This window comes from Plodia interpunctella, chromosome 7, assembly GCF_027563975.2.
Source record: "Plodia interpunctella isolate USDA-ARS_2022_Savannah chromosome 7, ilPloInte3.2, whole genome shotgun sequence".
Lineage (NCBI taxonomy): Eukaryota > Metazoa > Arthropoda > Insecta > Lepidoptera > Pyralidae > Plodia > Plodia interpunctella.
In genome coordinates this window covers 6,452,059-6,468,677 of record NC_071300.1, presented here as the reverse complement: position 1 = coordinate 6,468,677, position 16,619 = coordinate 6,452,059, and the positions used below count along the sequence as shown (strand labels likewise).

Sequence of the window (16,619 nt, the reverse complement as noted above, 5' to 3'; positions counted from 1 at the left end):
GGATATTCCCATTTCTGTTCTCTCTATAATTTGTGATAATTATGTCAATGACACTATTTAGTACAGGTATCCGTAACTGACATCGATGTAGAAAGTTGTTTATATTCAAATTAGCTTGCACAACTCCATTGTTGTACCCAAGTTCACTTATCAATCGATAAAGTTCACAAAATTAGCTGTTTATCGATAAAATTAATTCAGTATTACTTAAACAAGTGCTTGAATCGTCTGATTATATTATTCGCAGGTAACACGACCCAGAAATTTGTAATTATCGGTAACTGGTTCTGATCTGAGTGCGATATTGAGTATGCATGTTTCAGGGGAAATGTTAAAAGAGTGAGCTAAGGACAATAATACTTATACTACAGAAATATGTAATACTACATGCTTGCAATAATAAATATAATCTATTAATCATTAGGTAGATACATATAACTCAACATGTGTTGAATATATTGCCATATTCCTGGTCAAACATGTTTTAAATAAGTAAACATTTAATCTCATAAATATCAGATTGAATATAACTTTTCTTCTATCCATGGCGCGTATTCAGAAACCCTAGTGTACACTCCTGGATAAATATTGTCAGCACAACCTTCACCCCACGAGACTATGCCAACTAAATGGTTATTTGCCACAAGGGGACCTCCTGAATCTCCTTGGCAGGCATCTCTGGGAGGATCAGAGCCGCCTGCGCAAATCATGCCAGAAGTTATAGTGCCGATTCGGAGGTAGGCTCTCGCGCAGGATCGTTGGGAAACTATGTTCACTTGAGCCGCCAGTAGTATTGATGACGAAGCTCCTTCATACTGGAATAGAAATTGAAATTAGTAAACCTTGGATAAAAACAATGACAAATCAAATCCTGGAATTATTGAGAGCAATTAAAGGAAGTCAAGATTCCATGTGGATTGAGTCCTCTATCTTTATATACACCGGAAACATAATATAAAATAATACAATGCAATAAGAATTTTTAAATATCATTCTATATCATCATATCAGGCTTTGAGAGATAATCATGAATAAAATCCCAAGGAAAAATATGAGATTATGAAGAAATGAATATAATAGTTCAGTTGTCCATGGATTGTTTCTCTAACTAAATAAATGTTGGTCCTAACTAAATAAAATAATTTTGACCAAGATATGTGTTGACTTACCGAAGTTGTACCAAAGCCAGATACAATAGCTGGTGCATTATCCATTAAAACGAATCCCGAAGGTGCAAACTGAATAGCACTAACTGACTCGCTAAATGATATAGTCGAAACAGTAACTAGCATTGATATGTCATTTTCTAACGTTGATTCAGAGTAATTTTCATGGACTATCACCTTTGACACATCGTAAGACCTTCCTCCAGAAAGGCGACTTGATGTGCCAACTACAACATTTAACAGTGATGGATTTGTTGTGTAACTGAAACATATTATAATAATCAATTTGAAATAACTTAAAATTAGTAAGAAAACAATTTTGTTTTTTTTTTTTCAGAATGAAAAATCTTACATTCAAAACAAAATAAGCCTACTTAATATTTCAGTACTTAAGAAGTTATCATTGAACGCTAATAATATACTACAATTAGTATATTATTAGCGTTCAAATTAAGCCTCGAATCAACCATCACATGCCAATGCATGTGATGGTTGATTCGAGGCTTAATTTTTTTTGAAGCTCATATAATGATTACTTATTTTAAAAATATAAAAACAAACTCACTTGATAGTACAGTGGCCAGCAGTTAAAATTGCTCTTGTACCAATAATAACAGCTCCGCAAATGTGTGACCAGCCCCCGGTAACTCTTCCTCTCAACGCAGCTTGGTAAGGAACTTCGGTTATATCTACTGCATACCCATTCACGATCCTTGATGATTGAGATTCGGATTCATGAATAGGCAATGACGATACCGAAGTGAAGAAAGCTGTAATTAGATTTAATATTTTTGAAGTTGAAATACTTGGAGAGTATAATAAAATAATGATAGTTGTTGAGGTAGATGGAAACAGTACTAAGAGTTAGGGGTTATTGAAATAATGATATCAGCTGAGAATAAAGTCCAAAATTGAAAAAAGAAAACAGGCGAACTCAATTATTATTGATGTGCTTAAATAAACCTATTCAATGAAAACATTGGTAAAGATAGATTTAGTGCCTCCAATAAGCGCAATTTTGTAAATACTTATTAACTCACCAATAAATAAAAAATATTTACAAGTTAACTGCATCTTCGAACTGTTACAAGTACACTAAACATAAAAATTAGATTTTGGCCATCACGTAAAGATGTCTATCTGTATCTCAGATAGTCAAGATCAAGTGGTTTATCTGTAAAATTTACCCAATAGGTATCTAAAATCGACATACTTACATATTGAACAAAAGGAAAATACCCAGTTGAAATAATTTCAACCGATTCGATCGTTAAAATAATTTAAAAAAGAAACTTTTTTTTCTGTGTAAAACTAATAAAATAATACCTAAAAACAAACACTAAATATTTATTTTTAAACATACACTTGATATTTCAAATTCAATTTTTCGTCATCAAAAATGATTTCGTTTTTCATATTGTTGGTATAAATGATAAATGTTACAGTTTTAGTTTTGTAGGTGACCTATCTCAAAAGCTGCTGATTGTAACTCGTTCAAACCAATTTTCTATACAAGTGTTTATTAAGACATCATATTAGGTAGATAATAGTTCGCATATTAAATTAAAATGCCATAGTACATTTGATCGTTTCCCCGGTTTCTTTTTTAGCCGTTGTGCGTCGAAGCCCAGAGCTCAGAGCTGATAATTTCTGAACTGATACTAAAGATAACTTTTACAATGTCCGCTTATAATTTCAAAATAATAAAATGAATCCACAACTTAACGCTATTAAAGATATTACGAAATGGTTTCATCATTGAGCCCTACGTCATTTAACTCAATCAATACAATTTCATTGCTTGCCCTTATTTCATGACCAATTGAATTGAACTCGGAGGAGCGTAATAAGCTTATTGGGTAAGATAAGATAGTGTTCATTAAATCAATAGAAAGCAGAGAACGCAACACAATCTAAAGTTGTTTACGGAAATATAACTCGTGTATAAATATTTTTAACTTTTTAATTTTGATGACATGTTTCGGTCCATAATTTATTTAAAAAAAAAAACGATTTTATATGAATTGAATATTTGTTACTATTATGATAACCATTATCGATGTGTTATAAAACGACGATTATTTAAATAAGATCAAATAATTCAATATATCATCGACAATATACTTGTAGTTGCGGCTGCTAATATTCTCATATTCGCTTTTATTTGAGCTAAAATTTCAATCACTTCTGTGACATATGCATTATGTAATTTTTAGAGCATAAATTTTAAGTGCGTATCCGTAGAGCGTATAAATATTATAAATGTGAAAGTAAGTTTGTTACCTCTGGACCGATTGTTATGAAATTTGGTACACGTGTAGAAAGTAACCTGGAATAATAGATAGGGACTGTTTATCCCAAAATTCTCACGGCAGCGAAACCCCAGGGCGCAGCTAGTACCATTCTGTACACAAATTTTAAGTGCGTATCTTCTGTAGTTTACTTTATTGTATGCCTAGAGTGCATGGGAGAGACTCCCACGCATACATTCCAATGGGAGCCAAAGACCTTTCGTTTCCTGGATCGCAGTATGAAATAGTTCAAATGGTTTACTTTACTACGGTAATTTGGAGAAGTGTTCAATTGCTAAGGTTTCTTCATTAAATCGTTTTATGACCTGTGGTTTCAAATAGCGTATAGATTTAAATGAAGTTACGTATTTTTTTTGTACCCTACTTCCTATGTGCGATTTCCTAGTTTTAAATGTTACAAGATTATACAAAAATCTTCTTATCGAACTATGGTTTTCAATACATGGGTATTTCTTATGGGATTAATTACTGAAATTCATACGAGAGCTAAATATCAGACAGTCACTGAAAACAGATATTTGTGACTATATAAATTATTTTTATAGGATAACTTACCATAAATAGTTACTGCTTAGAATAAATAGGATAACTTAACTTTTCTTTAAATTAAAAGTAAAATTTTTTACTATTCAGTGCCATAAAATAAGCAAAAGGTACGCTAATTTAATAGAGGCTGATTTAATAATTTATTTTAATAGAGGGTAAAGTTTTAATAGGCAGGTTTTATCAGAATTCACCTAGTACGATTTGCAGCGTATTAACAAATTTCTACACAATTATGAAGCTAATTTTCAATATTCTATTGATATAAGTGATATAACAAACATTATCGGCTACTTATAATATTCATGATTGAGATCTATCAATCAAATATACGAATATCATTTACATTCACTACTTTACGTAATCAATAGTTCGTCAATCATTGACACACATAAATGACATCTATAATCAAATATTAACACTATCGTGTTAGGTTGAGCGTCCACAGGCTACGTAGAATAAAATTTATTTAGAACTCTAGAAGAACAGAAGGCTCAGGTGGAGTTGCATTAGTCACTTTGAAGTTGACTTTAACCTGTGCGTCAACGTAATTTACGTAAACTTGCTACAGATTAAAGTTAATGTCAAAGTTGACTAGTGCAACGCTTAGTGTGGGGTTTGCAATTAACAACTACCTATGTAGTCTTATTGAAGTGAGTAGCTAACCAATAACATTTTGCGCCTCACTCACAGACTTATATATTAACACTGCGAGGTATCTTGACAGTGAAATATGAATTACCAACCTAAACACTTGAAAAAATACACTCGCTTGAAAAAATCTTGAAATAAACATACTTTGTGACCGTAAAGTTTTTTAGTTTGTTTCAGTTACTTTTAGGCGACTGGATCAAAATTTGTAATCAGTGTAGACATTCGATAAGAATAAAAGTTCCTACAATACAAGTGTTAGTTAACGAAATAAGTTAGACATATTGTATGTAAAATGTTTAGTTGGTTCGTAGCACAGCGGTGGAATATCACCTTTAGAGTTTGTACCTCGCCATTCAACCGTGAAGGACGATCTTGCGATTGCATTGATCGCTTATGTAACTATTGTTTTATGAGAATACTAATTCTAGAGAGATCTTCATTATGCTTTATGTCTCAGTCGTATTTATGGCGCGGGTAAAATCTTTAGGTTTACTATATTTTAATTAATTATTATGTTGGTAGGTACCCCCTTTCAGCCACAAAAGACCTAGTCTCAATGGACCCGAATTGAACCTTCTTACATGTTCGCTATAATAAAATAATTAATTACGAGAACCAGGTTAGACTTGTAGAAGTTTTTTAATTCAGAAACAATTTTACAACTGCCGAGAAAACGAGAGATAATATATTTTTGGTCACCCATCTGAGATCCGAATATTATGAAAGGGGCTTAACTGCCGAGCGCGCGCTATTGAGCACCTCTGCAGTTACTGCAATTTTGCGCATAACTATATTCGGAAAAACATGTAGGTTTAATTCATTTTAACATCAATTTGTATATTTGTACTCATGTTTTTGGCAAATATTTTTTTCTTTCATTCTTTCTTCATGGGTAAATAAATAATGTCATTAAAAATATCACTATTTCTTTACACAAAAGTTTTCAATAATAAGTACTTAGTATTTAGTGCTGTATTATTATTCTAAAAAGGACAACGGATCCTTAAAACCTATACAAACACTATTAGCGACAAGTATACATCGACCTTCATTGTTCTCTACAAAGGTAAAACGTGTACTTATATTTAAATTTAAATATGACATATTTATAAGTTGTATGTTATCCATCTATTTCCAAGCGGCGTGTGGTTCCGCCCTAGAATAGGATCACTACACTATATCCTTCCGTGGATGTCGTACGAGGCGACTAAGGGACACAAAGCATTGGCATGAGATTAAAACCTGATAGACCACGCACATTATTATGTGCGTGAACAAATATGTTATATTTCCTTCTATTTCGAATACTACCCACTAGACATTACTGTTGTAATGACAACAATAAAGAACTTTGTACAGCAGATACCTATAATAATTTAAAAGTACATATTACATGTATAATTACCTAGCACATTATAGAATACGTCAGTACAAAGGCACACGTCTTGAATATTTATTAATAAAACCTTTGTATGTACTAACGCGACATACTAGTACAATGTTGCATGTCACGCATACTTAACTAATTACTTTGTCAAAAGCATATTGTAAATTTATTTTTTATATGACTTATTGAGAAGTTTCTCACTCACAATACTTCTTTTATCTCCTATTTCTTCCAAGTCCTTGTCATCAGACATAATTAACTTCCACCTCAATCTGTCTCGATCTTCAAAAGACACGTCAAAAATTTACCTGTCTATTATATCATAGTTAGGTAGTATATGTTTATATAGTATACTAGATGTTGCCCGGGGCTTCGCTCCCGTGAAAAATTTAAGATGAATTATAGCCTATAGCGATCTTGGATAATGTACCTTTCTAATGGTGAACGAATTTTTGACATCTGCTCAGTAGTTTCGAAGATTACCCGCCTCAAACATACAAACTCACAAACGCTTACCTCTTTATAATAATAGTATAGATATGTAGTATATGTTAATATAGCGTATGTATGTTAAGTAGTCTTTTCTTTAAGTTAGCGGTTATCGTGATTATATTTCACCTCTTCGTCACGGGACACTGGAGAGATTTCTTTTGAAATAAGTAGATCCCTTGTACCTGTTTTATTTTATACTTTTGCTGTAATTTTGATGTGTACATAAACGGTACGGTACATAAACGGTGTACATAATTTCTTAAAAGAAGGTTGTCTTACTTCTTTGTATTTGTTAGGCACGTGTTAGGTAGGTACCTTCATACAACCTTCGGTTTTTCTAGGTCACCACTAAAATAACCTTCAGACTATTTTACATGAACGTACTTAGTACGTACTCACAAAAATATAAAAATACGTACCTCCGTTTCGTGCATTTCGCGTTGTAGACAATTATCTAAAAAGCAACTAGTTGTTATTCATGGCTCCGCCTGCAGCAAAAAATGTCTTGTTCCTTTTTTATACCTACCAACACTGTGGGACATTTGAAAAAAAAATTTGAATTTGGTTATAGGTACCGAGCGATAAAGTACCCGTCACCGACTGGCAATGAGAGGTGCAAATAGAAAAATGTGCAAAATTACAATTTTGCACATTACACTACCTATAGGAAGCCAAGGCCCTCTTTAGGTCTTCGAGCTAGCGAAGTAAATATTTTTGACCTCTGATCTTTTGCTATTATAGCGTAAGATTTCATAAAAATTGATTAGACATTTCTTTACACCAAATAATATTATTAAGTATGTATGTTAAGGTTTGATATTGTTGCAACTAACAGAATCACGGCCAAATCTTTATTTCCATTGAATTTGCATACAAAATTACGATTTTCATGTGCAAGTAAGGCCTGAATTATCCAGTCCAGTGGAGCGACGATTTCCTATTTGTGCTCTCTGCTATTGTGCCTTTATTTGTACCAAGGTAGTCACCGTAAAGAAACACGTGTTAGATAACTTGGTTTGATCATTGTTAATATGGTGTTGGTGAAACAGATTATTATTTATATTACTTTTACGATCTATAAACTGTCTTACAAGAAAAATGTGTGGTAGAAAATGTATTGTTTTGAAGGTCAGGAAGGAAACGAGAGATCGCTTTGATGATAGAGATATCATCGTTTCATCATCTCAGCCTTTTTAGTAAACCCTAAGTTAGCTCCTTCTTTTACATTCTTCTTAACAATTTTTCTTTCTGCCCCCCTCCCATCCTTTTCTATTAATTACTGGTCCAGAATGCAATAAAATAGTCATCAAATTTTAGCCTATCTATGCTTACATCAACACGTGTCATTAAGAGCCTTTTCTCCTAATGTAACGCATATGTAACTTATAAAATCACAAATTTGTAATTTGCATATTATTCGAGTCAGTTGCCACAAAATATTTGAAGCTTCTTGTAATCCAATCCTAATTAGTATAAATGCTTAATATAAATAATTAAGTAAAACATTTTTTTTTAAATTCAGCATATGATAAGATAAGAGAGATAGATAAGAATGCGGAGGACACAGGTTTTATCATCCCTGAAACCGGTACTGGTACTGATATTTTCCCTGAAAAATTCACACGGGCGAAACCTTATTATTTAAACAATATTTAGAAATTAATTATGTTCGGAACATGTCAATTTCATTTCCAAGTACTTGATAGGAAACGAATTTGGCATGTTGGAATTTGGCATATAAAAAAACAATTCTCAAGTTCACACACACTGCAAATCTTAAAGACACCTAGAGAAGTGCGCTATTTGCAACCGCAACTATGATGCACCGGCTGACACCACGTGATCGTGTGTACGAGAATGCACTCACGTAATCCACAGATTAGTTTGTGAAACTAGTTCTGTTGTTACCTACTTATAAGACTGATATTTCCAACGAGAAAGTCAATTTGTTTTGCTTATTTACTTGTTATTTACTTGTACCTAAGAGTTTAATTATAGATTTTTTACTACTTTCAGGAATAAAGATTAGTATATAGCATACTTTTTCTTAAGAAATGTTGCACTAAAGTGTGTATAGCATTGAAGCAATTGGACTACTGTAGAAAAGTCATAAGAGATATGACTTATGTCAAACGTAAATAAAATTTTGGTACTTCGTTGAAACGAAGGTACTTATTTTATGCGCATAATAAAGATATTTAGAAATAGCTGTAGATATTTAGAAAACTTATATAACAAATTACGTAAGTTTAGTAATCTATAAAATTATGAATTTCATAAATAAAACACATCAAAATGTGATATTTAAAGGAAGTCAAAATATTAAGAAATCATATTATTTATTTTAATTTGTGGTTGGTTTTTGTTATATTGTAAAGCGGATTTTACCAACGCTAACTGAACAAGAAATTGCGAACGTAAGTACTCCGATTAGACAAAGGAAAATAGACTTTAGCAGTATTGAGTGTGGAAAGTATTTGGCAGGTCTTTAATAACTAATTAAATAAATTCACACAGATTGAGTTAACACCAGTCTCGTGTTATGGGATACTAGGTCTTTATACCCTGGTTTTGCAAGCGGAAGGCGCCGAGCCGCACAATGGCCGTGCTGTCATCACAGAATCACAGCTACATACCCAGCCATTAGATATTTACTTTTCCAACTCCATCCCCCAGCTTGATATTATGCTAATAAAATATATAAAAAACAAACCATTATAAAAGTTAAATATATATTAAACAATTATATAAAATTAGACATCATCTTGAATACATTCAGATCTGGGTTTCAGCCTTATCACACTGTCTTTGCTTGCATAAATAATTGTTTTCTCTCCCTCAATTACCATTCCATATATATTGCTTTCTTCTAGAATTGCTTTGACTATAAGATTTTCATCAACAGAGTATAAACCCGAAGGTGTAGAAAAGTATAAATTCCCATTAGGATCAGACGTAAAGGCGTTTGCAACATAGTCTGCCACATGTGTTGTTACACCACTGTCTTTCTTGTAAATAAAGAACCCTGATGAGTTAGAGAAGAAAATATTAAAATGATTATCAACTCCCAAAGTCAAGGATCTTGTATTTTTTAATTCTTCCACTTTCTTAACAACACCATCTTTGTATAAATAGGCACTCTCACTAGGATACGTAGTAAAATACAATCCGTCTTTGAAGAACATCTGCCATATACCTTCCTTTGTTAAATCTAGCGGAACAGCTTTCTTAGTTTGGTAATCAAACTTCGAAATGCCCGACTCAGTGCTCCCAATATAAACTATATTGTTACGAACGTCAACTGCATGAGCGAATCCACCACCGTGTACTGGAATTTCTTCATGCGTTTTAGTTTTTAGATCTAAATATACAGATTTGAATCCATCTCCAAGTATTTCTGTAGAATAACTGAAGAATAGAGTGTTTGTAGCAGGATCAATTGCCAACTGATAAGGGCTGTCGTAACCGGTCACCAGTGTTTCTTTCTCAAATTTATCACCGTCTCCGACACATTTTTTCCCCGTAATTATTTCAGCTTGACTTAACGCAAACACTGCGACGAAAAATAATATCTTCATCTGCAACAATAATTAAAAATAATTAGGTACTCAAAATGCATACAAAAAATATAAAAATACTGATGATGTAGATTCAACTGATAAAAATGGAGGAGTTGCGCAAAGGATGAAGTAGTCCATTGCTGGGCAAAGGCCTCCAAAAAATCCTAAAGGATAACAATTACTGGGCATTTTTTATTACATTTATAACAAATACTTTTAAACTATAAAAAACCATAAGTAAGATTGTAGATGCAAATAAGGGAAAAATAATAATAAATACTTAATTAGATACTCACGTTGGTGCAGTCCAATCAATGACAAGTAAATGACTAATTAGTAAACATATCCAAGTTAATATACATCTGGAATAGCACAGGTTGCGAAGTTATCACATTTCTGATTACACATTTACATTGCTTTTATGCTGTTCTATTTTATATTCCTCGGTGTATTTATAATATATGATAACAAAATATTGTCCAGTCAGTTTGTTTATGCCATTATTTATCTTGACGAATTTTTAGTTAGGTACTTGGACAACATTTGACAGAGTGGCTTCTGAACCACCAGTAAAATTTTCTCAACATATCATTATATGAAAGACGTACAACAACTTTTAATAGTAATATAATAGTAGTAAATAAATAACAATCTTTGACTTTTAATACTAAGATCGATCTTCGTAGATCCGTAAATAATATGGTAGAAAAATAATAATTCACATTTTTATATTTCGCATCTCTTCGGATTCTTGTTCATTTTCGTCAACCGTGTTGATTCTTGTTCCAATTCGGCTAGTATTTGAAAAGCCAACCTGTAATATATATCTTTTTACTTCAATGGCATGCAAATATTTCAGATAAATTTTCTCTCAGAAAGGTAGGTAGGTACGAAGAAGATTCAGTTAAGTAACTGAATTGAATTTTCTTGCAGCAATAACTTTATTTAATTGAGTTATGGTACTGTATGTACAATCAATTCAATTGAGTCATCGGACAGTAAAATTTTGCCTTCATAATTAGGGGATTAGTAAGTTCTTAATTACGTTGTTTTAAAATAAAAAATTGCATATTATCCTATGAAAATTACTTAAGTTTAGTTTTTGTATTTATAAAAATATAAACATTGCCTTGTAAATCGGTGGAGTCAATGAATCTTAATAACTGGCGTACACAAGGTTATTTTATAATTGTTTATTCATAAGATAACCTTTTCTCCTAGGTAAATTTTTATCATTCTTTAACATGCACAACATTGTGCATTCACTTCAAAAAGCAGTTTTAAGCTGAATCATAGGGATACTAGTGTTATTAAATGCGGGAGGAAATTTTGAACAGTGGGATATAAATTCAGTCAAAAAAATGACATGAAATGTGCTAGGCTTTTGCCTATAAAATTCAATGAAACACCTAACACGTAACTACGTAAAGTAAAGCATCTTTAATGTTTATTTTATTAATTTGACTTTAGCATTGCTTTATTAACTTTTAGTAGTTACTTTTTGATTTAAACAAAAACAATAAATATTGTGAAAAATGAACTTGAAGAAGCTACCACTCTGTGTTTGACCTTTTTGTCCGACTCATCAAATTGATTAATTGAATCATTATAATTAGTACAAATAGACACCACTTAAAAAAAACTAAGGTTAAATATGATCTAAAACATATATAAAAATATGTTAATAACCGTTTTTATTACAAGTTGGTATAATATTTGCACGCCTCCGTTTTTACTACTCAAAATCCTACTTGGATGACTAATGGCTATGATCTGATGGACTAGATGTCATCATAATATCACGAAAGTACAGATAATGACTCAATTCAAATAATGGATAACTTCCTCTAATAAAACTATTAAAAGTAAACCTATTTTGGTAATAAACTTCGTATCTTAAAATTAAACTTATATTAACTGATTAAATCTGAAACTATAAATCAAAAAATGTCCCACAAGACGTTAGGTCCCGCGACAGCTTACCTGTAACACAAAAAATCGTTAGTACCGTTTCGCAGAAATCAAATATACGTATTTGTAATTACTATTAACTGACAGAACTAATAACGACTGATAAGAAATATTGTAAGATTTCCTCGATAAAAGTTTAGGATCAGAAAATGTTAACGTTATTAGTCAGTTTTACAAACCCATTTAATAGAATAATTGAGTAAATTAACCGTAGCTTTACATTTTGCGCAAAGTGTACTGGACGGATTGTTATGGAATTTGGTACGTGGTTAGAATATAACCTGGAAAACACATAGGGTATTTTTGAACCTTCCCATTAAAAATTCCCGCAGAAACGAAGCCCCGAGGCGCAGCAAGTTATAAATATATTTTATTATTTTTACACAAAAATGAATCGTCACTTCTATGATTTATTTATTTGACATAATCAAGAAATAGAAACAAGTATACAAGTGTATTGAACTCTCATGAGAGGTTGATTAATTGTTTGTCTTTTCCAAATGCTATGAAGACGATTAGGTGAAACGAGTCAAGATACCGTGATGTGAAAGCGTGTTAATATTACAGTTTATCGTAAAAACATATAACGTATAAATATACCTTTCATACAATAAAAATCTCACTCATCTGGGCGTGTTCCTGGATGTAAACCTGATGGTTCAACTAGGATCAGCTACCAACGTGGGAACCTCTCAATGTTTTTTTTTATACATTTATTATTACTATCATCTAAGAGAAATCATTTATTTATTTAAAATAATAATGAGTATAAAATATATCTTCAACATTTTGAATATTCTTGTGACGCGTCAGAATAACATTTTAAGGATAGGCTACCATTATGGTCAAGATAGCGGAACCACGCCCACTGGCAATACAAGTGCCCAGCGTAACAGGGAAAAAAACCTGCACTTCCATTTAAAGTAATAAAGACAATGTAGCTCATTAAGTTTGGATCTCATCCTACGCAATCGCTTCGCTCGTTTGGACTTGTGATGCCTGAGCTAATTCTAATAAAATATAAAGAACCTACAAGAATTAATAAAACCTGTATAACTAGTCCTAGAAAAGGAAACCTTGGCTAGTATGTGACAGGCACAGGCCAAAAAAAATAGCTGTTCTACTCATTCGGCCTGCATGATGGAAAATGTTCACACATTTTCATGTCTATGCATATAATATACATTAATATATTTGAAAGTATTAATAAATTTATAAAATTTATAAATACTTTCAAACGGACATAGGTATGCAATACAATAGTATTGCATACCTATGTCCTTTCCTATCATGAAATTACAGACATATAATACCTGTAATTTCATGATATCAACGAATCAAACAGTATGCATAGGTACTGTAAATCGTATATATAAATTAGAATGAACAGTAAACAAAGCAATGGGACCTGATACATACACACTCCCGCCTTCTGACCACGATGTCACAAACTGGCCAGTAGAAGTTATTTACTTTCTCTCATTTACTAGAAAAGAGGTTTCCAAACGGCTGAACTCACATTTACAAACATAGCTAGGAATACTCTCGATGAAATTATCTTTTTAATAAAAAAAAAACTATATCAAATTCGTGCAGAAACACAGATACAGACACGTTAAACATATTACTCATAATTCTTCACCTATCGTCGGGGATTAAAATATACACATCACATTGAATCTATAAAATATATGTCTCTTTTCAAATGAAATTATAGAAACAGAGGCGAAACCTTGGATAGAGACATTTACCATTTTGCCTAATAAGGACAAAGCCTTCGGGCCCACTCGGGTTGTTTTAATACGTGTAATTGCCGTCTTATTAAGAACTGTACCGCTCCACCCACGTCGGTTAGCCGGCTAATTTGTGGTGTTTGTTCTCTGTGTGCTCATTTATTGTTGTATGAAACTGCTCAACTCATGTCGTACATGACAAGATTTCAATTTAAGAAATACTAAATCTATTTAAAAGTAAATCTTTTAAAAAATAAATGCTTTCATATAAAATCACGATCCCAGGAGTGTCGCCCGCGTTTGCGTTGGTAGGTAGGAATCAATTGTCTGGCCACGCCGTTTTTGACTGGGCCTGGCAGATGGGACATACCCAAAATTTGCTATCGTGATGTCGTCATATAAGACATGAGGACGGTCTGACGACGACCATTTAAAGTGGGGAAGAAACAGTAGGAAATCAGATAAGTGATAATCACGATCGGCTGTTAGAAATAATTATCTAATTGTCCCATTCTCCATTTGACGTCTCGACGACAAAATCTTATTCCAGCGATTGTAAAAGATTTACCTAGAAATGATGTCATCCCATCTTAGCTAAGAGACAACTCTATGTAAAGGTCGGTAGATGGTCACAAGCGAATCTAATTACGCAGCCAACCGTACTATTACGCAAAAACCAGGTTAGATGGCCTGTTGTGGGCTTTCGCACTATAAACAAGTGCTAATATTTGTAACAAGATATTAATCTATTACTACACAACTATTAGGTAACGTTTTGATTTTGATATGAGTCTACATGCAATAGGTAGTTATTTGATGCATAATAATACAGACGAAATAAATGAATGTTAACTAATCGAAATCGGTAGTTATCTTAAAGATTATTTTGCGTATTATAATATCCTACTTTACGCCTTATACCTTTACTTTAAATAAAAATCTTAATATCTTCTGGTTATATAACAACTACATTTTGTACATTAAAACTTGGACTAATGCTTGGAATATTTTTTATGACATTGGAAGCGGATCCCAGATTGGAACGTCGCTGTTTCAACACAAAAACGTACAAAACAACAATCGTGACACACATCGTAACTCAAAGTGCACCAATCTAAGACCGAAAACCAGTATAAAAGCATCGATCACCAAGTGGTCTATTTATTAAGGCGGCGGCATGTCGGATCAGTGTTGTGAGTTATGCAGCCGACGTGTGCGTCGTTTTGTGTCATTACCTGCGGACGCGACCCACGGACGACGGACGACCGAGTCGTCGCTGTCACTCGCTTCCACACTGGCGTTTTAACCGCTCGAAAAACGCAGCGGGGCAACTGCTTTTCAGTTGTTTTCAAGGTGCAAATTGACGACATCTGTAGCCTAATATCTTGTTGGTTACATTGGAGGTTTCGGGTTCGATATCCGGACAATTCTATTTGCTGTGCTGACATTATAATGACTACATAATAATATACGTTTACTGATAAATTCATGCAAACTTTCTGGTGCTCATGTCAATATTATCAACACAGTTTCAAATCAAAATAAATAAAGGATAACACGACCGTTACAACCCGCTCGCGTTTTGTCAGCGTTTATATGCGTCAGTGCGTTGATTCTGAATTTGTCTTATTGGGCAATGAGAATGATATGCAGCAACAAAAGAGTTCCAAGAAGCACCCGTCCCGACTTGTTCCATTGACTCACACGTTTAATAATAACCACGTTTCCTTTTACAGTCATTTTCGTAAGTTAAACTTGCGTTCGGTCAAGAATTTCGATATTATTCTGATTGTCTAGGTTTTGTTCTAATAAATTGACTTTTTGTATTGCACATCTTAAAAAGATACAACTTCGTTGTATTGTATTGCACATCTTAAAAAGATACGACTCACAAAAATATTATTTAGTGAACGTAACATTCAACACTCTTTATTTACTATTTTGATCACAAATATTAAAATTATACTTTTTGCTTGCATTCATAATTAAAGCTCCTTCTTCGTATCTAATATCGCATTTTGTAATTTTTGTATGTTTCTACATATTTCAATGCGATAAAATATCCAACTTTCAAATGTTTAGTACCGATATGTAACCTCAAGGGTCTGATGGTTCACGGTGAACCAGACGTATGAGTTTTTAGTATATCAAAACAGGTTTTATCTGATCTAAATCGAGTCACATGTCCGTTTGACCAAAAGCAATCAGTCATTTTATGTTTAAGTGGTGTTGGCTTGTAATTTAAGTTATACATATTTAAATAACTGACTGACAACATAAATGTTAAAATATAAATTACCTAACCAAAGACCTACTGTTACTTTATGTTCTACTTTTTTGGCAGTTTGAAGGGCACTCTCATCGCGCGTCGTCATCGAGCGTCTTTCCGGTTTTCTACATAGTTATGGAGCGTCGGAGCCCAGGGTCCACGTTTCTACTTTTTTCCTTCGCTTCATACAGTTTGCCAGGGGTTTGTTTATCATGCACTACTTTCTTATAGGCTAGGTCAGTCTAGTAATAGCCAATCTGTGGACTCTCACCGCATGCGGTGAAAGTGTGTTGCGTAAGCATGCCCTACCGTGTATACACCGCAAATCTGGCAATTGACATCATCAAGAGTAGGTATATACTCCTAAGGAATGGACATAACGAATTTCGTAACCCTCAGCCGTCAATAGGCTGCGGTGACCACTTCCCATCAGGTGGACCAGATGACTGTTTGCTAGTTCTGTAGTATAATAAAAAAATACGTGCCTTCCGGCGCTCGTAATAATAACATTTTTGGTCATACCCATACAATT

General features: G+C 33.0%; 2 protein-coding genes across 2 annotated transcripts; both read right to left on the bottom strand.

The window, feature by feature from the left end:
- Window positions 1–345: 345 nt before the first annotated feature.
- Window positions 346–2,298, bottom strand: LOC128671460 (trypsin 5G1-like). Its single transcript, XM_053747915.1, has 4 exons — window positions 2,207–2,298; window positions 1,732–1,936; window positions 1,170–1,428; window positions 346–815 (listed from the first exon to the last, which is right to left on the bottom strand). The coding sequence occupies exons 1-4, from the start codon at window positions 2,238–2,240 to the stop codon at window positions 516–518; spliced, it is 798 nt and encodes a 265-aa protein (XP_053603890.1). The 5' UTR covers window positions 2,241–2,298; the 3' UTR covers window positions 346–515.
- Window positions 2,299–9,269: 6,971 nt separating this feature from the next.
- Window positions 9,270–10,565, bottom strand: LOC128671496 (ommochrome-binding protein-like). Its single transcript, XM_053747984.1, has 2 exons — window positions 10,411–10,565; window positions 9,270–10,132 (listed from the first exon to the last, which is right to left on the bottom strand). The coding sequence occupies exon 2, from the start codon at window positions 10,130–10,132 to the stop codon at window positions 9,308–9,310; it is 825 nt and encodes a 274-aa protein (XP_053603959.1). The 5' UTR covers window positions 10,411–10,565; the 3' UTR covers window positions 9,270–9,307.
- Between the last annotated feature and the right edge of the window lie 6,054 nt (window positions 10,566–16,619).

Coding starts and splice junctions, on each gene's coding strand:
- LOC128671460 (XM_053747915.1), bottom strand. CDS start 2,240: ATGCAGTTAACTTGTAAATATTTTTTATTTATTG. Junction 1,937..2,206: donor TAAATATTTTTTATTTATTG/GTGAGTTAATAA, acceptor ATCTAATTACAG/CTTTCTTCACTTCGGTATCG. Junction 816..1,169: donor CTGGCTTTGGTACAACTTCG/GTAAGTCAACAC, acceptor TTTCTATTCCAG/TATGAAGGAGCTTCGTCATC.
- LOC128671496 (XM_053747984.1), bottom strand. CDS start 10,132: ATGAAGATATTATTTTTCGTCGCAGTGTTTGCGTTAAGTCAAGCTGAA.